This window comes from Nicotiana sylvestris, chromosome 7 (assembly GCF_000393655.2).
Source record: "Nicotiana sylvestris chromosome 7, ASM39365v2, whole genome shotgun sequence".
NCBI classification, from domain to species: Eukaryota; Viridiplantae; Streptophyta; class Magnoliopsida; order Solanales; family Solanaceae; genus Nicotiana; species Nicotiana sylvestris.
The window spans coordinates 66685086-66711608 of record NC_091063.1 but is presented as its reverse complement, the minus strand read 5'-3'; the positions used below and the strand labels follow the sequence as shown (position 1 = coordinate 66711608).

Genomic DNA, 26523 nt, shown 5'->3' with positions numbered 1-26523 from the left:
CGCTTATTATATAGTTAAATATAGGAAAAATTCCCTTTCCCTTTTGGTCCGTCCAAAAAACATTGTTGCCTTTCCTTCAGAGAATTCCTAATTTACCCTTATTGAATTAATTTACAATCTCAAAATTTTTTATTGTTTGTTTTAGACCACAAATTTCAAAAAAAAATCTTTTTTACTTAAATTTCGTACAGAGTCAAATATTTATCCAGACAATACTTCTTTTTCATTATTATTATTATTAATTTCTTTTTTATGTTTTAGAGTGACTATTGAATTTTAAAAATATAAAGATGAGAAAGGGAGATATTTTATACAAATTTTGTAATGGTTAATAAGATACATCGCAAATATATATATATATATATATATATATATATATATATATATATATATATATATATATATATATATATACATATATATATTAAATTATTAAATCTAAAATATATTTTAGTTTGAATATATTTACTGATGAGTTAGAATAACAGTTTCTTCTTTGGATCAACATTTATTATTTTCAAGAATATGCGCTTCTATTTTACAATATTTTAATATAAAAATTACACAAATTTTGTATAATTATTTTATCCATAGCGTAAGACTAGTAATATTACTTAGTGCATCCTTTTAGTTAAGAATATAAGTATAGTTATATTTTAACCCTTTGATGATCAATCAATTTTTGAGATGAGGGAATGAAAAATGTCATTGATTAATATGTATCTTCGCTAAGCAGTCAATATATTCGCTAATCCCCTCCCTATCTCTCTTCTTCTCCCATCTTTCCAAGAATTTTATCTGAAGCCCGTTCGGTAGCTGCCTAACTGGCGATTTATTCGGGCAATACTTTTCCTTTTCCTTATAGGTTTATTATTATTAATAATATTTATTCATGGGTCTATAATAGGAGAAGCCTAAATTTATCCAATTCTGGTTTGGCTTAGGTCTCCCCATACTTATTCTTCTATATATACCCACACCCACCCTACCTTATACTATTCAATTTCTGATACAGCACTTTGTGATTGAAAGCTCTTGCCTTTTTTCACAGGATTCGACAATCAATATCATCATGCTGAATGGTAAGTCTTTTTTGGAGTTCTAATTTGTGATTAATTACTATATTCATTCTTAGAAAGCTTAAGACTTTATGTTATGTCGTGGCTAAATAATGAATCACTGACCTATCTTCTAACTTTCGGTTGTGTCACGCTTGAGTTTTACTACAGTAATAATCTTGGTAAAATTTAATAAGGGAAGGAATGTGAATAGTTTTCAAATCTTTTTCACTTTAGGCCTATTGAAGTAGTTGTTGGTTTGTCTACTTGGAAAGACTCTGGAGTTGAGAGGTTGAAGTATTATATATTAGCTGGTTTGTTCAATTTGGAGTCGATAAGTTGGTCCAAGTTGCATCACCAATCTATGATATAGCAAAGTGACAGTGAGGTTGCAGTATTAGCTGCTTTGTGTAAAAGTAGGCTTGAGTCCAACTTGGAGGCCAGACATGATTTGTCCCATCTATGGACACTCCTAGCATGCATCAAATTATATATCATATGTATTTGCATTCTGCTTCAATAATTAGCTGTCAGCATCATATATATGTATTTGCATTCTGCTTCACAACAATTCTTGCTTGCACTAATCTAGCTGTTCATCATCATGTCAGCACCCGCTCGTCTTATCGCTTTTACAGCAAAGCATTTAGCTTCTAGCCTGAGCAAAGGTGGTGCCCTGCATCCCTTATTCCACCAACCTGTCATCAAAATGGCACAGGTGTTTAACCAAAAAATAAAATTTCAGTCAAAGCTAAAATTTAGAAGAACGGGGTTACTGATAATCAAAAGAATATGTAGAAGAGAGTAATTTGGAGTAACCAGAGTATAATCAGGAGAAAAACAAGTGAATCAAAGTATATTCCAATTGTGTCTTGTCCCTACAAGTGACTAGATACCTCCCTTTTATAGGTATCTTGAAGATATGCGTTTCCTCCAAATCATAATGAGGCTATTATGAATAATTAAAGACATTGAATGTTACGTTAAACAATCATTGTAATCAATACAAATTCTCTAACGTATCCAGTATTTAATGTCTGTCGAATTCCGTATCTGCACTCTTTATTATGGTTAGATCCGTTCCTTTTGATAAATGATTTAAATAAGTACGGGCGCTGAATCCTTCAAATGTCCTCCCGTGCCTCTTCCTTTGCCTTTGCTCGTTTCTACTGCTGCCTGTGCCTCTTGACTAATTATAATTCTTTAACTATTTTACCAGTCCACGTGTCTCAACATGTCACTTACATATATAAATGCAATTTTTTCCAATACAGATAGTTCCCCCACTTTCCATTTATTCATCAATTGAATATCTGGGAAGTGGATTTCATTAAAACGAGAATTTTTGTCGCCATTAATGCTACGACAAAATTGACGCTTCAATTGTCACTTCCATTTAATATTTCATGCACGTGTCAATTTTCCATTGGCTCTGCAGTTTTTGCAGCCTTTTTCAAGGTTTTTACGGTTCCACTGTTAACGAAGTGCCAGTTATCATAATTATGGTCTTTCCACCTCCGCACTTTTACCTTTGGCGGTTGCTTATCGGTATAAATATAATTTTTTCCCTTGTCTTTTATCACATAAAGCTTATTGAACACTTGTTTCTCCAAATCTCTGTTGACTTCTTCCTTAGATCATTCCTCTTCGATATGTCTTCTCCAAGCCCTAACCTTGAGAGAGTTTCCATTACTGACTCCTTCCCCATGCCCCTGTTAGGCACAGAAGGGGAGGTAGACTTCGTAGTTTAGGATCTACTCGAGGAGGTGGTTCGTCTATGCCTTCTTCTGGTTCTGGTCCTTCCTCTAGAACCGGAGGTTCCCTTTCTCAAAAATCTTCTTCTAGGGGTAAAGATCATTCTGAACCTTTACGCGAACCTTTAGTAGATGATATAGTCCCTTCAGAATTGTATTTTTACCATGACAGGGAATCTCTTAGAAATCAGGTTTCCGCATTAGATCGTGTCGATGCTTACCCTACTCAAATTACAGAGGTTTTGACTCATGTGGTTCGTAAGGACTGTCATTGGAGTAATGATTTTCCCATTATTATCCCTAATCCGAATAAGAGAATTACTTCCTATTTAACTTGATTCTCTTTTGTTTACACTTACCCTTTTACTTTAGGGTTTAGACCAGCAATCGACCCAGTCATTCTTGAATTTTGTCGTTTCTTCAATGTCTGCTTGGGTCAAATTAGCCCAATCATATGGAGGGCAGTTGCATGTTTAAGCCATTTAGCCACTAGAGCTGAAACTCCTTTTACTTTCCCTCACTTGATTCATCTTTACTCACCTAGGCTTTTTCGTAATGGTGTTTTTACACTAGTAGCCAGGAGTAAGAGGGTTTTGGTGAGCCCTGAGGATGACAAGGATCGTGGCTGGTATGCCCGATTTGTTGTTGCCCCCACTGTTGGTTTAGTGGGTAAAGATAATGTTCCCTTCCCTGAGAAGTGGAATTTGCATGTAGGTCTTTTATCCCTCTCGTACCTTCTTTTTTCAAGTTTATCAGCTTTTCTAATTTTACCCTCCTCCCCCCGCTCCTTGTTTTTTTTAGCAACTATGGGAGTTGTGGGGGATGTTCTCAATTTCCGTGGTTGGGTAGATAAATTGCTGAAGATCACGCCAATGGACGGTAGATCTTGGAAAACACTTTCTAACCGCTTTGGTTGGAAGGTAAAGACTCATGGTAAGAGTTCACATTTTGTTCTTTTCGTGCCTATATTCTCCTTTATTGTTTTAACTTTTATCCTTCTTTTTGTCAGGATTTGCTATTCGAGGGGTTACTGCTGAAGCAGTTGCAGCCTCTCGTGTCTCTTCGGGGGCTCGTACTCCTTTGGTAACCCGTATCTCTCTAGAGAGAGCCCGAGAAATAGTCTTGGGTTCCTCTTCTGTGAAAAGGAAGGCTGCTGAAGAGGAAAATTCTGAAGAAGAGGAAAATGAGAGTTCCTTGGTAACGAGGCCACGAGTTAGGAGACGCATTGTTTTTTATGACGAAGTTGAAGTCTCGGTTTCTTTTACCGAACCTATTGAAACCCCAATAAGAATTCCTGATGATGACGCCACTCCCTACGATACTCGTGAGTCTATCGACCAACTTTTCGTTAGTGGATTTGGTCGTGAAGATGTCGGGCCTATTTTAGACGAAGTACCTTTATCGTCTTTTTCATTACCCGTGCCTGTGATTCCTTCTTTACCGGCCCCAGCTATTTCCGTTCCTTCTTCTACTTCTCTTACCTCTTCTCCGGCTCCTCCTTTGACTATTCCCCCTCCTATAGTTCATCATACTGAAACGGGCTCTTCAAGTAAAAGTGCCGCTATAAGGCGGGTAACTATCGAAATTCTGCTGAGAACAGCCTTTTGAGAAAGTCAGGTTAGGCAGATGTATGGCTGGAGCCTCTTATTGGCCCAATTGAAAAAGCAAAGCCGGAGAGCTACATTTCCTTGACTTTAATGAATGATATCGTGCATGCCACTCTGAAGGTATTTTCCTTCTCTCCCTTTTTAGGCTAATCTCATCGGCACAGAGTTGATGAAAAGAATTGCCCCTTTGGATAAGACAGCACACGACTCTCAATTGGAAGCAACCAATTGGAAGGGGAAATTTGAGAGTGCTCAGCTTGATATAGAGAGCTTACAAGAGAGCAAGAATACCTTAGAGCAGCGAGTATGGGCTTTAACTTTAGAATTGACGGTTGCAAAAGCTTCTTCACACCAAACAGAGAAAGACAAAGAGCGTCTCGAGTCCTCCTTCTCAGAGCAGCTATCTAAAACTAGTGAAGAGATCAGAGAATTAAAGGTTTTTTTAAACCAAAAGGAAGTTTACACTGGGGAGCTTGTGCAAAATTTGACTCAAGCACAAGAAGACCTCATAATCTCAGCTGATAAGGTGCGTGCTTTAGAATGCTTTCACGCCTCTCTTCAAGCTTCTCACAGCTCCGCCTTGGCTGAAAATGAAGAGCTAAAAAATGAGATCGCTGCTTGGGAAAAGGATTAAGAGATCCTTGAAGAAAAATCTGTTGTTGAGGCAAGTTGGGCTTTTTTGAATTCCCGTCGTGATACCCTACTTGAAGCTGGCCAAGAAAACTTCAACCTGGAGTTGGAGTTAGCTAAAATCAACGAAACCATTGAAAAGGCTCAACAAACTCAGGACTTCCCTTCTCCCGTGGATGAAGTTCCCGTGACTGAAGCTCTCATGAATGTTGAAGCTGATACGGGTATCAGGACTATTTCAAACCCGATCGAGCCCGTTGCTGCAAGCCAAGTTCAAACCGAGCCTGTTGATGCACCTGCCCAAATTAAGCCTGCTGCTATTGACGTTCCTGCCTCAATACCACAAACTTTTCAGTGACCGGTTTTAATCAGTCAAATGATTTTGTTTTTGTTTTGATTTTGGAAGATTGTAATCAAACCCTTAACTTCATTTGAGGGTTGATTTTAGAAACGTCAGTCCCCAAGTCTTTTAATGGGGAAATCTAAACAATTTCATAGTTTTATGACTAAGTTCGACCTTAGTCTTAGATTTTTTTTTTTACATATTAAGAATTTTTTTTCTTAAACTTCTGCTTGCTTTATTCTCGCCTTTATTTTTTTAAGGACTTACAGAATAATTTGCATTTTTGTTTTCCGAAAAATACTTTTGTTAACCTCATGATTAATTTAAACTTGAGTTTTATAAAAGAGGGCCCTTTTATATTCCAATACTTAATGAAGAAGACGTCTCAACTTCATAATAGTATTATCATACGACAAAAGAAATAGGAATACACATGTTTCTCTGAAATAACTTTGACAAGTTTTTATTTTTGATCCTTGTCTAGTTCCGAATAAAACTTTACATGTATTTGAATTACATCTATAACTTTCTAGTAACTGTTTTTCTTGTAACAGATTTAAAGAAGAATAATAGACACGGGGTTTTTCCTTATAACTCGTTTTAGTACATAGCCTTTACCCTAACTATAGTGAGGTTTTTCTTTGGCCTTAGCTCGTGGCTTTATGACTTTTACTCTGCACTTGACTCTTTCAGGCTTGATTTTTCCTTAATCTTCTTTGCCTTATTTATACACATGTCCGTGTATATTATGTAGTCCCCCAAGTATTTGAGTGTTGAAGTATGAAGTCTCGAGCACTTGATAGTTTCTCTCATTTGGTCCTTTTTCCTGAAACGAAAAACATACGGGACTCGGAGGGACGATTATAGATGAAGACTACATAACCCGTTCGCATCTCTATTAGAATAATTGTATCCCTAGGCCAGGAATTTTAAGTTACTCCATGTGCCTTGCAGGTCGTGACTCATCATTTAGTACGGGTTAGTGTTTTGCCTATCATCTAAAATCGTTAGTAAAATTTTAACAATTCAAAAATGAGATTTAAAATGGTTATACCTGACCGTGGATTTTCCTTAGAAATAGTATCTCTTTAAATGAACAACATTCCAAAGCGAAGGTAGTATCTTGCCATCCATTGTCTCCAGTTCATATGCTCATTTTCCTGAAACATCACGCACTTTGTAGGGTCCTTCCCATGTTGGACTCAATTTCCCTGTGTTAGCTACCTTTGTAGACTGAAAAACCTTTTTAAGCACGAAGTCTCCAATTTTGAAGAACCTGAGGCGTGCTTTTCTATTGTAGTATCGTTCTATGACTTGCTTTTGTGCTGCCATTCTTATTAAAGAAGCTTCTCTCCGCCCCTCGAGTAAATTTAGGTTGACCTGCATCTCCTCATCATTAGATTCTTGTGTCGCCTGTGTGAACCGTGTACTTGGTTCCTCTATCTCAACTGGAATTAAAGCCTCAGCTCCATAAACCAATGAGAACGGTGTTTCACCTGTACTTGTTTTTGTAGTTGTGTGATAAGCCCATAAAACTCCAGGTAACACTTCAGGCCAGTTTCCTTTTGATTCCTCTAGTCGTTTCTTTAAATTGTTGATAATGACTTTGTTCGTTGATTCTGCCTGTCCATTACCCACCGGATGATAAGGTGTTGACGTAATCCTTTTAATTTGCCAGCTTTGAAAAAATTCCACGATCTGAGCTCCAATAAACTGAGGACCATTATCACATACGATCTCCTTTGGTACGTCAAATCAACATATGATATTCCGCCAAATAAAATCTCTGACTTTCTTTTCTTCCACCTGTTAGAATGCACCTGCCTCTACCCATTTAGTAAAATAATCAGTGAGAACAAGCAAAACTTTTACCTGTCCTTTTGCTTGCAGTAATGGACCTACGATATCCATTCCACATTTCATAAATGGCCATGGCACAATGACCAGATGTAATAATTCCGCAGGTCTATGCATATTATTACCGTACCTCTGGCATTTATCACATTTGGCCACGAAACGTTCTGCCTCCTCTTCCATTTTAGGCCAGTAATAACCTGCCCTAATTAAGGTTCTTACTAGTGATCTTCCACCTCCATGATTCCCGCAATGACCCTCGTGTATTTCTCTCATTACATATTCTGTTTGCAAAGGTCCAAGGCATCTTGCTAAGGGTCCACCAAACATTTTACGATATAGATTGCCTTGTTTTAAGCAGTACCGATCGGCCTGCCTTCGAAGCGCATAAGCCTTTTTCTTGTCATGAGGGGCAGTTCCATACTGCAAAAAAGCAACAATTTCATTCCTCCAATCCTAGGTTAAATTATTAAAATTTACCTCATTCGCATCAGGATCAAGAACTGAATGAAATAAATGTATCACTGAGGCATTTGCATCGTTTGCCACGTCGGCCGCAGATGCGAGATTTGCTAGGGCGTCTGCTTCAAGATTTTTGTCCCTGGGTGTTTGTCTAATCTTCCAATCTTGAAATTGTTTTATCAATTCCCGTACCTTTTCCAAGTACTGTTGCATCCTTATTTCCCTGGTTGTATAAGTCCCCCGCATTTAATTAACTACGAGTTGTGAATCACTCTTGATTATAATCTGATTTATGCCAAATTTCCGTGCTAGTTCTAAACCTACAATCATAGCTTCATATTTTGCCTCATTGTTAGTTATGGAATGACATTTAATAGCTTGCCGAATGGTTTCACCGTAGGTGGTACCATTACTACCCCCAAACCTGCTCCTCTCACGTTAGATGAGCCATCAGTGAATAAAGTCCAAGTTCCTGGGTTAGCTCCATTGAACACCTGTAATTCTTTTTCTGCTTCTAACTGTATTTCCTGACTAAAATCAGCCATGAAATCAGCTAATACTTGTGATTTTATATCAGTTCTAGGTTGGTATGCAATTTCGTATTCACTTAACTCTATTGCCCACTTAGCTAACCTACCTAATAAATCATGCTTATGTAATATGTTACGTAAAGGGTAGGTAGTTACCACAACGATAGGATGATATTGAAAGTAAGGTCTTAACTTTCTAGATGCCATGATTAACGCAAGTGCAAGTTTTTCTAACTAAGGATACCTCGTCTCTACATCTAACAAAGATTCACTTACGTAATAGATAGGTGATTGTTTACCTTACTCTTCTCGGACCAAAACAACACTTACCGCCACCTCCGAAACAACAAGGTAGAGGAGTAGCTTTTCCCCAGCCTTTGGTTTTGCCAACAAAGGTGGATTTGATAAGTACGTTTTCAAATTCATAAGTGCTTGTTGACATTCCTCATTCCATTCAAAATGATCCTGCTTCTTAAGAGCTGACAAGAATTTAAAACACTTCTCTGATGATTTAGAGATGAATCTTCCCAAGGCCGCAATTCTCCCTGTTAATCTTTGAACTTCTTTCTTGTTTGAAAGTATGTCAAGGATGTCCTCAATGGCTTTAATATATGCAGGATTTACTTCAATTCCACGGTTAGAAACAAGAAAACCCAAAAACTTGCCTGATGCAACGCCAAATGCACATTTTTCGGGATTTAACTTCATATTAAATTTGTGCAAAATTGAAAATATGTCAGATAAGTGTGATATGTGATTTTTTGAGTACTGAGTTTTAACAAGCATCTCATCTATATATACCTCAATTGTCTTTCATAAATATTCCTGAAATATTTTGGTAACTAACCTCTGATACGTTGCACCTGCATTCTTTAGACCAAAGGGCATTACTTTAAAACAATATGTCCCCCTGTCTATTATGAATGAAGTTTTTTCTTCATCTGCTGGATCCATTTTAATCTGATTATAACCTGAATATGCATCTAAAAAACTTAACAATTCGTAACCTGCAGTTGCATCAATCAATTGATCTATGTGTGGTAGTGGAAAAGAATATTTAGGGCAGGCTTTGTTAAGATCTGTATAATCTACACAAACCCGCCACTTACCGTTTTTCTTTGGAACCACAACAGTATTGGCTAACCAGTTAGGATATTTTTCCTCTCGAATGGAACCAATTTTTAGCAATTTTTGGACTTCTACTTGAATCACCTAATTCTTGAAAGTTCCCAGCTTTCTTTTCTTTTGCTTCACAGGAGGATATGACGGATCTTCATTTAGTTTATGAGTCATCACCTCCGGTGGTATTCCTGTCATGTCGGAGTGGGACCAAGCAAAGCAGTCCATGTTAGTTTTCAAAAATTTAATTAACTTACCTTTCATTGCTTGTCCAAGATTAGCTCCGACATAGACTTTTTTATCAGGCCATTGAGCGAATAACATGACAGGTTCTAATTCCTCTATCATTGTTTTGATATCTTCATTCTCTTTTGGTTCTTGAATGGTATCAGGCCTTGAGTCTACATTTGTTCACGCTTGTTCAGTTGAGGTTTGTGTTGTGGTATCCTCAACTGCCTTCTGTGATTGCTATTTGCCTCCACTTCTCGTGCTTGTATCTGCGACGGAGTTAATAGCCCTGGACGTATGTTGATCTCCGCGAATTTAACAAAATTCCCCACGGCGATGGAAATTTGATAACTTGATGCAAGGTTGAAGGAACAACATCTATTTCATGGATCCATGGTCTCCCCAGAATCATGTTGTAAGCCATCTTCATGTCTACTACCTGCAACTTTGTATCTTTGACGACCCCTTCAGCAAAAGTGGTGAGTGTTACTTCTCCTTTTGTGACGACACTGAAATTATCAAATCCAGATAGAGTGTGTGTGTCTTTGTTATTACTCCATCTTCAGCTTGCATCTCACGTAGCATTCTTAGCAAAATATTGTTCACGGAACTACCTGGATCAATCAAAACTCGTTTCACATTAGTATCATGCACAATTAAAGATATTACCAGTGCATCGTTATGAGGGATTAATACGCCATCTGTATCTGCATCATTGAATGTAATATTGCCTTCTTCTAGAACATGCCGCACCCGTTTCCCTTGGGTAATAGTTATTTTGGAAGTTTTGTTAGCTGCAGTATATGACACACCATTGATGTCTTCACCCCCACTTATAACATTAATAGTTCTTTTGGGAGAAGATGGTTTTGGAGGCTCCTGCCTGTTCTTCATGTAAGCGTGCTTGCCTTTCTCGCTGAACAACTCAGTAAGATATCCTTGTTTTAATAAATGATCAACTTCACTTTGTAAAAATCTGCAATCTGTTGTTTTATGCCCATGATCATTATGGAACTCGCACCAATGGTTAGGGTTGCGCCTGTTTGGATTCGATCTCATTTCCTTTGGCCATCGAACCTTATCTCCCATGCTTTTCAAAACAGCTACGAGCTCAGAGGTGCTGACGTTGAAGTTGTAACCTCCGAATCTCGCTTTTAAATTTCTATTATCATCCCGTGACTCATAATTGTTTCGCTCGTTCCTAAATCTTGATGAAGAACCTGATTCTCTGTTTCTTGATCTGTGATCGTGCCTTTGATTACCCTATTTTGACCGTGAGTCTTTCCCCGCAGGTCCCATATAGGGCTAGTACCTATTTTTACCGGATGTTTTTTCGTTCTCTGCACGTCTTGAACGTATACTTTCTTCTTTTTGAGATCGGGGAACGGTATCTTCCTCAATCCTCAACTTCGTGTTATACATGTTATAAACATCATTCCACGTTGTAGCTGGGAATTCTCGAAGGCTTTCCTTGAGTCTCCTCGTAGCTTCCGAGCTTTTTTCATTCAAATTGCTTGTGAAAGCTATAGCTGCCCAGTTATCAGGTACACGCGGCAATGTCATTCTTTCGCGTTGAAATCTGTCCACGAATTCTCTAAGCAATTCTGAATCTCCTTGCTTAATTTTGAAAATATCCTCCATTCTTTTTTCCACTTTTTGGGCTCCCGAGTGTGCTTTGATGAAAGAATCTGCAAGCTCACCAAAAGAGTTTATAGAATTTTCAGGTAAAAGGGAATACCATGTTAGTGCTCCTTTGGTGAGTGTTTCGCCAAATTTCTTGACTAATACTGGTTCGATCTCCTGCTTAGTTAAATCATTGCCTTTTACGCCCGTTGTGAATGCAGTCACGTGGTCTCGTGGGTCTGTTGTTCCATCATACTTTGGAATATCAGGCATTTTGAACTTTTTTGGAATTGGGAGTGGGGCAGCACTTGGCTTCCAGGGTTGTTGTGAATATCTGTCCATGTCTACCCCTTTGATTATGGGCGGCACCCCGGATATCTGCTCTATGCGTTCACTTTGCTCCTTGAGCTGTCTCTGCAAGGTTAGTACTAAATTTTGTAAATCAGAATTAATTACATTATCTGGTTCTCTCTCCTGCGGTTTACTGGGAGTTCCATCGCTGCCTGAATTAACAAGTCCGGAACGAGGGTTTTCTATAATGTTATTATTTGGAGAAGGTGTGGGTGTTGCAACAGGTAACTGGTTAACAAGCGCCTCAACAGCTTTGTTGACCCGAGCAGTAATTAATTTCTGCAAAGCTTCATCAACAGCTTCAGCATTTTCAAATTGAGCATACTCGTTTATTTGAGATCCATTAGGAGTACCCTCTCGAGATTGCCGTGGAGAGTCCTGCGGAGTTGGAACTTGAATGTTAATATTCTGTGGGCCTCCCTGACTTTGTTGCTTTTCTTGGTTTCCTGGGGTGTTGTCATTGTTATTCGACATAATTGATGTAACAAGGAAGGTCAAGTGAAAAGAAAATAGATTATCAGATTCCCGGTAACGGAACCAATTTGTTTAACCAAAAAATAGAATTTCAGTCAAAGCTAAAATTTAGAAGAACGCGGGTTACTGATAATCAAAAGAATATGTAGAAGAGAGTAATTTGGAGTAACCAGAGTATAATCAGGAGAAAAACAAGTGAATCAAAGTATATTCCAATTGTGTCTTGTCCCTACAAGTGACTAGATACCTCCCTTTTATAGGTATCTTGAAGATATGCATTTCCTCCAAATCATAATGAGGTTATTATGAATAATTAAAGACATTGAATGCTACGTTACACAATCATTGTAATCAATACAAATTCTCTAACGTATCCAGTATTTAATGTCTGTCGAATTTCGTATCTGCGCTCTTTATTATGGTCAGATCCGTTCCTTTTGATAAATAATTTAAATAGGTACGGACGCTGAATCCTTCAAATGTCCTCTCGTGCCTCTTCCTTTGCCTTTGCTCGTTTCTACTGTTGTCCGTGCCTCTTGACTCATTATAATTCTTTGACTATTTGACCAGTCCACGTGTCTCAACATGTCACTTACATATATAAATGCAATTTTCCCAATACAACAGGTAAATGAATTAAGTATTCGGTATTTATCAGAAAAACCTGTAGAAAGTTTTAAAAGAATTTCATTTTGTTAGATAAGCCAGAAGTATTAACACTTGCTTTTGTCTCTTTTTCTGGAATTAGAGAATGCGCATCGACCTTGCTGATGAGAAGAAAGCAATTGAGGCAACTGTCCATTATCTCCTTTGCTTCACGGTATGCTGAATTGATTTATCATTGATGTATATATACTTTCAAATTTTAGCAAACAACAACATTTAGTGAGCGGTTGTAGGATCTTGTATTTGCCGCCTCAACTTCACACATATTCCTATCAATAGCTTGACATGATTTATTACTTCTTTTTGTTGTTTAGACGATAGGTGCCGGAGGTGTGGGTTTGGTCTATGAACACAAATATTCTTTGGACCGGCAGAATCAAACTCGCTTGGAAATAGAGAAAATTTTGCAAAAACACATGCAAGGAATCTCGCAAAGAATGGAAAAATCCGAACAAAAAATCAATCAAATCAGGCATAAATATCAAGAAATCAATCAAATCAGGCGTGGATTTCCAATTATCAACCACGTGACAGGTAGAGCAAGAGTTGTACCTTTCCTGTATCTAGCTGGCCTTCAAAACAATGATAAAACCATTAAAGACACCAGTTATTTTTGAGGTCTTACATTTTGTAATTGTGACAGACGCGATGCGGGCGGATATGGAGCTCTGGTCAAGGCAATCAACTATGAAAAATATGACTGACGGCAGTTGATGATCGAAGATGTAAACCCGTTGCTGACTTAGGTAGTGAAGGAAAGAAGGTGACTTAGCATTGTAATCTGTTGCGTGTTAATTAATGATACTATTTCCTCGCTCGTATTCACTGAATTATTAGTGTTCTCTGTGTTTTATCTACCCACTTCTCCTTGGAACGCTGTCAATTCTACTCTAAACAACTCGCCTTACTCTTTATTTGCGGTTCTATTCTTGAAAAATCATGCTGTTGCTTTTGAGTTTATAAATTTTAAATGCTTTTGCTTCCTCTAAATAAATAAAGAAAATATGACACGAACTCTTGACTACTCTTTATTTGCTTTCAAGGAACCCCAGCCGGTCCTTGAGTATTTCCACCTGGTCAGAGTGCTAAGGAACTGCAAATCAGATTGTACAAATTTGATTTCACTAAAGTGGATTAATATGTCCTCAAAACAATTAAAAACAAGTAAACTCCATTTATTCATGACTCATGAGTCCATAATCCGACTAGGCTAAAGTTTTCCAAACCTGGTTTGTCTATAGGTGTTTCCATATTGTTATATATACACTACCTTAGTTATATATTTACTAAAGTTTGTGATTTGAGATTGAAAGCTCTAGCTTTTTCACAAGTGTTGTAGTTATTCAGTCTCTGAAACAAGTGTCAACATTATGAGAAAACCAAGAAAGTCTTTTTGGAGTTCTAGTTTGATCTCATGTGATTATCATTTATTCTTTATGTTATTCGAAAAGTCTAATTTTTGTTATACACAATAGAATAACCGAAAAATTGGTATGATATGAATTTTATAAAATAACCGGCCGAACCTAACTTGATACCCCTAAGTGTAGTACTATAATTAAGAACAAGCAGTCAGCCACCTCTGTTTGTTTTGAGTGCGAAAATCCGGTTAAGAGGGTGTTTGGCTAAGCTTATAAGCTGGTCAAACTAGCTTAAAAACACTTTTCGACTTATCTACTAGTTTGGTATAGTTAAAACTGCTTATAAGCCAAGTGCTTATAAGTCAAAAATAAGCCAAAAGCCATAAGCTGGTCACCCCTAGCTTATGAATTTTTAGCTTATAAACACTTTAAGTTTGACCAAAATTTTTACTATTTTATCCTTAAAATATTCCTTTTTACAACAAAACTCTTACATCGATTGACTATTTAACCTAACTCCCCCACCCCCACCCCCACCCCTACCCCCACCCCCTCCCGGGCCTCTTCATGTTTGCAATTCTCATTGACTATTTAAGACAAGCAAATTCTATATTCCTTTGCATATATGTATCTATGTGATTGTGTATTAATTTTTGAACTGTATGTAATAAATAAGGACATATCAAATTTTTGGTGTATTGCTTTCTAAGTGTTGTGGTTGATGAAGATAATGTTTGTTTCTCTTCAACTATTTTGTCCTATTTAGGTTTATTTTTTATCAAGAAACTTTTGTCAATTTATATTATAATTTATGATTATATGCTTATCATAAAATAAATTATATCTATCATAAAAATTATTATATCTAAGCATTGTTATATTTAAAATAAAATAACAAATAGAATATTTTGTATTTGAATCGATCTGGAATCTAAAATTTTGGAGAAATTACGCTCTTATAAGTGTAAACAATTCTAAGGTTATTTAAGTCATTTGAATAGAAAAAGAGCTTATCAACACTTTTTTATCAAATACTGCAGTAGCTTATTATCAATTTCAGCACTTGTATCCAAACACGTAACTGCTTATTTATTAAGAGCCCGTTTGGCCAAGCTGCCAGAATGTGCTTATTTTGAAAAGTACTTTTTTTCATAAGTACTTTTTTCAAAAATACTTCTGAAAAAAAATAACTTGTGTTTGACCAATTTATTTAAGAAGTACTTTTTGCAAAATGTGGTAAACTAATTGTGTGGCCAATCTTTCTAAAAAGTACTTTTGAGCGTCAGATTATCAAAAAGGATAGTACAAAGGTCTTATAATTCTTTAAAGGAGAAAAATGAACTCAAATATTTATCGTAAGCGACTATTATTTTTATTTTATTTAATTAAAACATAAAACATAAAGTAAACAATCATATTAAAGATTTAAATCAATTTTCCACATATAGTTATACCAAAGCATATATTATTATCTAGTATAATTACTTATTGTTACATGATGATTTGAATCATCAAAATACATCATTCAATATCAATTAGAACTCTATTCCACAAATTACTATATAGTGATAATCTACCATAAAATAATAAGTAAAGTCACTCACACATGATAATCTTTCTCAACAATTTCATCTCTACGTCTATCACAACGCCTCCATATTAGTAGAAGACTTGCCTTGCATTTCTAAAGGAATATCATAAGGTCCATCTCCTTCCCCAATCTCTGCAGTAATGTCTTCATTAGCATAATAATTGAATTCCTTATCGGTAGAAGAATATCGTCGGATGAAATTATGTATAGCCATGGTAATTGTAACTAGATGATTCTGAATGTCAAACTTGAAAGATGGCATTGAACGTAAAATAAAAATAATTTTAATATATAAAATAAATTTTTTTGTAAAAAAATAGTTAAGTATGTTTAAATTCAAATTTAAAAATAATAACGAATTATTAACAACACATAATGTATAATTTTTTTAAAATTTAAATTCAAAAAAAAAACTAATTAGTATTACCTAACCTTACTAACTTTGTCCTAAATTGCCAAGTGGCCTATTGTCAGGCTGCCACTTGGCTTAATGTGTGATCCTTTTTCTTCTTCTATTAATAATATATAGATACATTATGCGTTAGAATTGTAAATTTATTACCTATTTGTAGGTAATTTTCACAAATTAGATTTGATAACTGTTTTAAAGATTCGAGAAGTAACAACATATAGCAGAAGAAATTATAAATGATTATTTGTAGGAAGAGATTTGATAATCCAAAAAAAGGATATAGATAATTTGCTTTAGTGTCAAAAAAGAAGAAGATCATTTGGAAAGTTACAAGACATTACACAAAGAACAAATCAAAAACAAGAAAAGTCAATAAAGAATTTGGAAAGTTACAATATAATTTATGTATATGATATCTTTAATTTTAAAAGAATGGTAAAAACTAGAAACAAAAATGAAAAGAAAAAACTTAAATTAGTAAGGGATAATTTGAAAAATATAAATTTATGGTGAGGATAGTTTTGTCTTGAGTAAATTAATTTTTCACTTCTGCTTCTTGGATGAAGCTAGAATTTTCTGCTTCTTTCCAAAAGCAGAAAAATTGCTTCTGCTGCTGGCCAAAAGTACTTCTCTCTATTGGCCAAACAGCTTAAATGTTTTTAAAAGTACTTTTTTGAAGTAAAAAAGTACTTTTGTCATTCTAGAAACTTGGCCAAACAGGCCCTAAATCAGTTACAGCACTTAAAAGTGCTTTTCAGCACCTAATGTTTATAAGCTAATCCAAACAGGCTCTAAGTGGTCAGCGTATAGAGTGCCCATGAATTGTATCGAGGGCAAAACTGATCGAGTGACTTTTTGAATTGGCTCGGGAGTAGAGGCCTTTCCCCCAAGATATTGGTTTTAGGTTCCTGCGGGTGACTTTTTGTCTTACGACACGGCATGGTAATTGATCGAGTGCACTTTCCTTTATCCTACTTCCACTTCGGGAAATGAAGTGCTAAAGGGCGGGCGTGCTCGACTGAAAGGAGAGGAAAGCTTCTTCACTTTCGGCACGGGCGCGGACTCCGCGATCTCTAGGTCGCCAAGGTTCCTTTTTTTCCGCCTCTTAAGATCCGCTATCCGATCAAATTCTATTAGTTTGATTCATAGTGATCATTTATCAAAGAATGACTCTGGTTATCAAATGATGGTTCCCTTTGTTTGGATAAATGCCGCTTATTTTAGTTTACATTCAAACCAAAGTAAACCAAGCCTAAGCGGTCACGAAATCAGCAATATGGGTAGGAAACCACCCTATATTTTACTTGGACGCTCTTGAGGAGGAAGAAAAGGAGTAGAACAATGCCTTTGACAAATAGACACCTTTGATTCATGGGCGGTATTACTGCTAGGGCTCCCGATCGCAAAATCCCACAAATATCCTCGATTAAACGTCACAGTCTTTTCCTTCGACCGAGTTTTTTTTAACCCGAACGGGTTTTTAACGAGGCAACGCCAATGCATTTCCTGAGAAATGACAAACGAGGTTCTAGTAGGAAATGATGTACTGGGCCAAACGGTCGAACGAACCGTGTTCGCATGAGCCGGGATTACAGCAACTCAACGTCATGTATTCACGTCAAGCAATCAAAGAGTATCTTTCACCCAAAAGCATCTCGTACTCCATAGGAAAGTTTAGCATGATTATAGTAGGGGTTCCCCCATCGAATACGTGCCTAAATACTCGGAGACTTGGCGTCAATGATTTGGCACCCACACGACCTCATGGTTGGAACCCCGGGCTCATAAGGACCCAACGAGGCAATTTCGAGCTCACGAATAACGACCTTCGAGCCTAAGCAAACTCGATGACTCAGAGACTGTCGTCAATCACCATACACTGGAAAACCCGAGGCGATAAGACCCTGAGCGGGCAGACTCGGTCTAGCCAGATCTATTTTACATAGCAACAAAAACTGTAAGATCTCAACAGGCATGACAAACTGTAAGACCTCAACAGGCATGACAAACTGTATGACCTCAATATGCATTACTAACTGTAAGACCTCAACATGCATGACAAATTTTGTAAGAACTTACTACAGGCATAAAACTCAGATCCCGAAGTTTAGGCTATATGTCACATTTGTAAGACTCCCGAAAGGGCATACCCTCGATAGAGACACCTAAACTATCACTCGAGATCAAAAATGGCACCAGCAAAACGCATATGACTATGGTCAAAATGGCTGCACCAGCCAAATTAACGCGACTCAGGGACGCCCGACCATCACTAAACAAAATCACAAGCCATTACTTCGAATCTACTTCGAAAAGAACCTGTTAAAACAAGTTTCCCTCAATAGGCAAATGATCTTTGACCATGTCAGCTCCAAATCACAAGTCTTCGAGCTACTCAGCCAATGAGCTAAACCTTCCGAGGTGCTCGAACATCACCACTAACAACTTGAAATCGAGGTTCTTCCCGAACCGACGACGGGTCAGGCAAAATTATTTCAAAAGGACCTTAATGAGAGGAAAACAAAGCTTACAAAGCGCTAGAGGCTCTACCCCCACCCACCAGCCGGGGCCAGAGCAAGTTGGGTTGGGGTATAAAGCCGTGTAAGCACGGTGGGGGTGACAGAGGATGTGCTCGTACGATTCACAGAAGGATATAAAAAAATTACTTATTTGTTGGGAACACAAGAGGTATTTTTAGATATATTACTCAAAAGAACCGGCACCAATACGCCTAATCGATTAGAATTGAAAAAATTATGTCCCTACTATTACAAACATACGATTCATGGGGAGATAAAGAAATAGAGCGAACCAAGTACCACTTGGTAACTCTCTTTCCATTGTTCTTTGATTTGGTAAAAATTTTGGTAACTTTCACGTTTTCCTCCTGTTTTATTGAATTGGCTCATTTTTATTTCTTTTTTTGATTTTGGGAACAGTATCTCTATGTTTTGTTTTTTTCTTTTTGGTGGCCCTTAGAAGTTTGCTTTTTCTCAAGATGCTTTCTCAACGATCTTTTCTCATCCCGAAGTTGATCTCCTATCCTCTACTGACCCACCCCAATCAGCATTACTATAGATTTCAACTATCCCATGGCCATGTTCTCTTTTATATTCTGTCGAGAGTTTGGATTGCTCCACCTAAGTAGAACAAAAAGAAGGAATTGGAAAAGAAAAGGCGGAGCTCGATCCAGCAAGTGATTCCCTCCCAGAAAGAGGGATAGTCGTTAGGTCATGAATGGAATGCGATGAGCCCAGTTCATCTTCAGTGCAAGAGCACTCGATCAGTGAGCTATTACGCTGTCTTTCAAGGGGCGAAGTTTCTCGAAGCCTGGTCAGAGTACGACTGGTTAGGCCGGTATCGCATTTCATTTTTCTTGGGGGGACACTGTGTAAGGGCGGACAGTAGTGAAGTCACTCCGATTTGTGTATGACTTGATGCTCTAAAGTCTGTATCTTTCCCGGTGGGTCCCCTAGTTCTCTATTTTGCTTAAGGTGGTCCAAGGCCTCTTCTCTTTTTAGTGGGTGAGGAGAAAACGGTGATGTCTCGATTCCCATTAGTCGGTCTGCTATTTGGGCGTAACGAATCGAAGCCGAAGATGGCTCAAGGTAGCTTACCTGCCAAGCTTTATTGTTGCGGTCATCAACCGCAGCATTGAAATGAGACTTCTAATCAAATACAAAACAAGATGAGAAGTTATGGACCCATGCGCAGGGCAGGTATTCTAAAAAAAAAAGAAACGAAAACAGGCAGGGAGGCATGCAGTAAAGAGTAATGAGGCTCAGATTTAATTCAAGGTCCACCCGTCTTCGTTTTTCTATTCATAGGTTTGTATCAACTAAGTCTCTGTCTACTTCCCACGAGTCTTTTTTGGCGGATCGAATCGGAATTTCCTTAGGTAGCCACCGACCTACATAGCTGATTCGGGGATCAGTGGGATGCCGTTTTTCATCACCTACAAAAGACATATCTCCCATGGATCTCGGAGATCCCTCTTTCTCGAGGTATTTCATGGGTCAAGATTTCTGACCTCCAAGCCAAAACCATATGGGTCCCGAACGGGAGAAGAACAAGGCAGGTTGTCCTTTGACTAGTTTGTACTTTTTTTGGGGGTAGGGCAAAGCCCGCTTTCTTCGCTTCGCGAATGAGAGTGAAAGTCGGAGGAAAAAACGGTGACCATCTTTTACTTTTTCAAGCTATAAATGTAGAGATCAGGTTAAAGAGTGAAAGGGACGAGAGCAACGACTCCAACAGTTTGGAAGATATCTTGAGAAAAAGGTCCTTTTTAGAATGGGTCCAGTGGCTACATTTATGTTAAGTCTGGTCGCTCGGGTTGTATTGTTGAAAACATTTGCGTTCTTCGAATATACGCCTTCTCCCATGTCGTTTTCCCTCTCGTGGTTCTGGAACTCGTCAAAAACCCATAAATCATAGTAGTCATCGGCTTCCGCAAAGTCGTTCATTCTTACCCGTAACTTTCGTTGCTAAGCAAGCAGGGCACTACGCTAGGACGTGCATCGATCATGACGAGCGCATTCACTTGTTTTTTTCTTTCTGATAGGCCAACTCAAAGAGGGAAATGCTAGGGGCATTAGTAGTCTTTTTTGCCTCGCCTGCTATAGGGAGGAGAGAGCTGCTATCATTCTGAATGTACACCTAATGGATTATTGGATCCATATTGATGCAATGCGGCCAGATGAAGATTAATAAATTGTGTCGAGAAATACTATAATTACCTGACCCAAAAAAGTACTGTAATTACCTAATGAATTTAAAATATATAAAGATGAGAAAGGGAGATAATTTATACAAATTTTGTAATGATTAATAAGATACATGCGAAAAACTATGTATATCTACTATATTTAAATTATTATAAATCTAAAATAAATTTTTAGTTGAATATATTAACTGATGAGTGAGAATAGCAGTTTCTTCTTTCGTTGAGTTGGGTATATAGGATCTACATTTATCATTTTCAAGAACATGCGCTTCTATTTTATATAATATTTTAATATAAAATTTATACAAATTTTGTATAGTTATTTTATCCATTGAAATAGTGTATACGCGTACAGTGCATACCGTAAGACTAGTATAATTAATTAGGGCATCCTCTTAGTTAAGAATATAAGAATAGTTATATTTTAACCCTTTGATGATCAATCAACTATTATGTCAATTAATGTTTGAGATGAGAGAACCAAAATGTCATTTGTTTAATATTGGGAAAAGAGATTGAATTTTAAAATAAAAGCGGGGTATAAAATACCCTTTAAAACGGATCCAGTTTATGTGAACCTATTTCCTTTTTGGTCCATTCCAAAAAGAATGACACCTTTCTAAATTTAGTAACAATTTAGCTTAAACTTATAATTTTACTCTTAATGAGAAGCTTTTATAACCATACAAATAATCTAGGTCATTATTTGACTTGCTTAGAACCACAAATTCTAAAAATTTTCATTTTTTATTAAACTTCATGTTCAATCAAACAGGTTCACATAAATTGGAATGGACGGAGTATCTATAAATTTTATGGTAGAGAGTACCCTCAGCGTAGAGAGAACCATAAATTGTATCGAGGGCAGAAATGACATAACACAATGAAGTTTTAACCCTGGTTCCCGTACACGATCGATAACCTTTGGGTGCAAGAAGATCAAATTCCCCAAATTCCGTCCGACATCTGCATCAAGCTCAGACCAACGGTTTGGCTTCGCAGGTAACTGACTCCTTTTCCGTCACCCTCCTGTCCTTTATCCGCTGATCCCCTATCTCTCTTCTTCTCCCATCTTTCCAAGAATTTCATCTGAAGCCCGTTCGGTAGCTGCTATTTATCCGGGCAATACCTTTCCTATTCCTAATAAGTTTATTATTACTATTTATTTTTATTTTTATTAATGGGTCGAGGCCTAAATTTATCCAATTGTGGTTTGGCTTAGGTCTCCCCATACTTATTCTTCTATATATACCCACACCCACCCTACCTTATACTATTCAATTTCTGATACAGCACTTTGTGATTGAAACCTCTTGCCTTTTTTTCACAGGATTCGACAATCAACATCATCATGCTGAATGGTAAGTCTTTTTTGGAGTTCTAATTTTGTGATTAATTCTTAGAAAGCTTAAGACTTTATGTTATGGCGTTGGCACTGTTGTGTGACTAAACCCCAGAATGGTGTATATCCGTTGCTAGTAGAGTCCTTTAGCATTAGAAATTGCCCATCATTCTCACTATTGATAGACACAAATACTTAGTGCCATTGAAATCCATAGAAAATCAAATCGTAGATTTAAGGTTGAGCAAAGGCCCGTGTGGTAAAATTTAATAAGGGAAGGAATGGGAATAGTTTTCAAATCTTTTTCGCTTTAGGCTTTCTCTCGTCTTGGCCTTGAGAGATTGAAGTAGTTGTTGGTTTGTCTACTTGGAAAGACTTTGGAGTTGAGAGGTTGAAGTATTATATATTAGCTGGTTTGTTCAATTTGGAGTCGATAAGTTGGTCCAGTTGCATCGCCAATCTACTATATAGCAAAGTGACAGTGAGGTTGAAGTATTAGCTGCTTTGTGTAAAAGTAGGCTTGAGTCCAACTTGGAGGCCATACATGATTTGTCCCGGCTATGGACACTCCTAGCATGCATCAAATTATATATCATATGTATTTGCATTCTGCTTCAATAATTAGCTGTCAGCATCATATATATGTATTTGCATTCTGCTTCACAACAATTCTTGTTTGCACTAATCTAGCTGTTCATCATCATGTCAGCACCCGCTCATCTTATCGGTTTTGCAGCAAGGCATTTAGCTTCTAGCCTGAGCAAAGGTGGTGCCTTGCATCCCATATTCCACCAACCCGTCCTCAAAATGGCACAGGTAAATGAATTAAGTATTCTGTATTTATATATGAGAAAAACCTGTAGAAACTTTTAAAAGAATTTCATTTTGTTAGATAGGCCAGAAGTATTAACACTTGCTTTTATCTCTTTTTCTGGAATTAGAGAATGCGCATCGACCTTGCTGATGAGAAGAAAGCAATCGAACTGTCCATTTTCTCCTTTGCTTCACGGTACGCAGAATTGATTTGTCATTGGTGTATATATACTTTCAAATTTTAGCAAACAACATTTAGTGAGCGGTTGTAGGATCTTGTATTTGCCGCCTCAACTTCACACATATTTCTATCAATAGCTTGACATGATTTATTACTTCTTTTTTGTTGTTTAGACGATAGGTGCCGGAGGTGTGGGTTTGGTCTATGAACACAAATATTCTTCGGACCGGCAGAAGCAAACTCGCTTGGAAATAGAGCAAATTTTGCAAAAACACATGCAAAGAACCTCGCAAAGGATGGAAAAAGCCGAACAACAAATCAATCAAATCAGGCATAAATATCAAGAAATCAATCAAATCAAGCATGGATTTCCAATTATCAACCACGTGAGAGGTAGAGCAAGAGTTGTACCTTTTATGTATCTAGCTGGCCTTCAAAACAATGATAAAACCATTTGAGACACCTGCTATTATTAACTGTTAGTGTAGATTAATTGCATCTTCTTGCATTGATTTGTTAAAAGAAGAAAACCGGTTATTTTTTATGTCTTACATTTTATAATTGTGACAGAAAATGAGCGCGGATGGAGCTCTGGTCAAGGCGATTAACTTGGAAAAATATGACTGAGGGCAGTTGAGGCTTGACTATATATACACCCGTGGTTGACTAAGGTAGCGAAGGAGAGGAGATGGTCAATACTTCTCGCTATAATTAGCATTGTAATTTCTGGTTATTATATTTATATGTACACTAATTAAGCCTTAAGAGACTACTAGCGTTGAGGCTGATTTTGTTTTCACTTCAATTTGGCTTGCTTATTATCTGTTGCGAACACTGTCAATTCTACTATTAACAACTGCTCTTCCTCTTTATTTGCTGTTCTGCTCTTGAAAAATGCTGTTGTTGCTTGTGAGTTTGTAATATTTTACATGCTTTTACTTCCTCTAAATAAAAGAAAATATGACCCTAACTCTTGACTATTCTTTATTTGCTTTCAAGGAACCCCATCCGGTTCTCGAGTATTTTCCACCTGGTCAGTGTGCTAGGGAACTGCAAATCAGATTGTATAAATTTGGGTTCGCTAAAAGTGGATCAATATATCATCAAAGCAATTAAAAAATCATAAAAACAACTAAACTCCATTTATTCATGAGTCCATAATGCATTAATTCGAGAGGGCTAATTATTGTTATATACACCCTACCTTAGTTATATATTTACTCAAGTTGGTGATTTGAGATTGAAAGCTCTTAGCTTTTTCACAAGTGTTGTAGGTTATTTAGTCTCTGAAATGTGTGGTTATAATTTATTAAGTTAATGACTTTGCGCTATCTCTAACTAGGATTCCAACTTCCAATTATGTAAAGTTATCAAGCTTTACTTAACTTTTAGTTTGGCTAATAAACTTTTGACCTAGACAGTATAATTTACAGTGTATTGGCACTATCATTATCAAACCTCAAATTGGAGGGCAGGTCATTAAGAATTCAGGGGTGCATATCACTGCTACAACATTAGAAAGTGCCAAACAAACAACAAAATATTTTAGCCGTCAAAATATAAGTGAATTCGGGGTCCCACTCAGATTAAAAAGAATTGTAGAAAGTTCCAAAATAATTCTGAGTTGGCAAAGCTTTCCTTGGACAAGCGAACTTCTAAGCCTGTAGATGAGGAGAAAGCAAATGCAAACAAGCGTCAATTTTCTCATTCGCTATACGGTGTTCATATTTTATTTGTCGCTGATGTTTACTTTGTAAGTAGGGGCAGATTTCTATGACCCAAAATTTTGGTCTAGGTTTTTATACAATTAGTTTTATAGTGAAGGGGATTAATCTAAATCAATATTAATATTCAGATTTATGAAAAATACCGCACGTGTGCTATTAGATAACAATATCTTGGAGCAATAATGGAGTAATAAATGATTCAAGAATATGAAAGAAAGCAATAAATGACAATAAATGACATTTGCTAGCAGTACTTCGTTCATATTCTCGTTTGCTGCCTTGGATTTATTTTTCTAAATATATTATCTTGCTATTACTTGTTATCGGTACCCCTTTCATATTCTATGTTGCTATCTTTGATTTAGTTTTTTTTTTTTTAATTATTTGTCTTGCTATTACTTGCTATAAGGGCTTCCTTCACCTTCTTTAGTCGAGGGTCTATCGGAAACAATCTCCCTGCCCTTCCTAGGTAGGGGTAAGGCTGCGTACATCCTACCCTCCCCAGACTCCACTTGTGGGATTATACTAGGTGGTCGTTGTTGTTGTTTAACTGAATAAAGGTCTTCGACAAGAGTGAGATTTCCCAGATTTTCCTGGGTAATTTCTGGAACAAGCTTGTCATTGAAGGGATGCGACGTCATAATGTCATTCGCCATGATAACGCCTGTTCCCGATACGTCGCGTCGGTACACACGCGGCCTTTTCATTGGCTCTACCATCTCAATTTCGGCTACATTTATAGTGACCCGCTTCAGTTTCGAGATTCCTCAATGATCACCCAAACCCAAATTTTATTGTCATTGTTTGTAGCTCGGAATTGCATTTGCTTTCATCTAGTTTTCTTCCCTTGCTTACGACATTATAACTTTTCTCCATACACTCAACTCTCTTCATCTAACTTTCCTCAAAATTCATAGTCAAGCATACATACATATTTACATTTCCTACCCTACACTTTAAATTGCGGCATGTCCTGATGATACACAAATAAAAAGTAAAAGGTAAAGGAAACACCCCTGATTCATCTAGTCGGGGTCTGAATCGAAGTCAGAATTTCTTTACACGCCTGACCCAGTGCACACATCCATACTAAGAGCTTCTTTTCTGCCTTCTTTGGGCACAACCCACATTTATCATGCTTACTCTCTCTAGTTCTCTCCTTTAGGGCTCGCATTGCTCCTTCAATCTTGAAGACCACCCTTTCTTCCCCCACTCTGAGCATGAGCTGCCTTTCTTGAATGTCCAGAATCGCTTTGCTAGTAGCCAAGAAGGGTCTCCCTAGAATTAGAGGGATCTCCCTATTCTCTTCAATATTCACCACCATGGAGTCCATAGGGAATACAAATTTATCCACTCGAACTAGCACATCCTCCACTATTCCTTCAGGTATGATTGTAGTCTGATCTGCCAGCTGCAAAGATACATGTATCGATCTGATTTATCCAATCTCTCACTCCAATTTCCTGAAAATAGACAAAGGCATAAGATTAATAGAAGCACCCGAATCACACAAAGATTTTTCAAACTTAGTACTTCCTAAAGAGCAAGGTATAGTAAAACTCCCTAGATCTCCACACTTTTGAGGGAGCTTATTTTGCAGAATGACATTGCAATGCTCTATGAGCTTGACAATCGATATCTCTTCCACTTTTCGCTTGTTGGACAATATCTCCT

General features: G+C 37.2%; 1 protein-coding gene and 1 long non-coding RNA gene across 4 annotated transcripts; both read left to right on the top strand.

The window, feature by feature from the left end:
- The first annotated feature begins 1000 nt into the window (after positions 1-1000).
- Positions 1001-13554, top strand: LOC104215937 (uncharacterized). Of its 2 annotated transcripts, none has more exons than XR_011401165.1 (4): positions 1001-1082; positions 12782-12853; positions 13014-13233; positions 13343-13554. XR_011401165.1 is itself a non-coding variant. In XM_070151063.1 (4 exons), the coding sequence occupies exons 1-4, from the start codon at positions 12619-12621 to the stop codon at positions 13411-13413; spliced, it is 405 nt and encodes a 134-aa protein (XP_070007164.1). In that variant the 5' UTR covers positions 12604-12618; the 3' UTR covers positions 13414-13554. The 2 variants fall into 2 exon arrangements, 1 of the variants encoding a protein (XP_070007164.1); XM_070151063.1 differs by lacking the exon at positions 1001-1082 and adding an exon at positions 12604-12660.
- An 8132-nt stretch (positions 13555-21686) lies between these two features.
- LOC104215936 (uncharacterized) lies at positions 21687-23994 on the top strand. 2 transcript variants are annotated; one of them, XR_708350.2, is made up of 6 exons: positions 21687-21788; positions 22117-22147; positions 22865-22944; positions 23070-23137; positions 23296-23515; positions 23693-23994. It is a non-coding gene; the product is annotated as an uncharacterized lncRNA (long non-coding RNA). The 2 variants fall into 2 exon arrangements; XR_708349.2 differs by having other exon boundaries at positions 22838-22944.
- The last annotated feature ends 2529 nt before the right edge of the window (positions 23995-26523 follow it).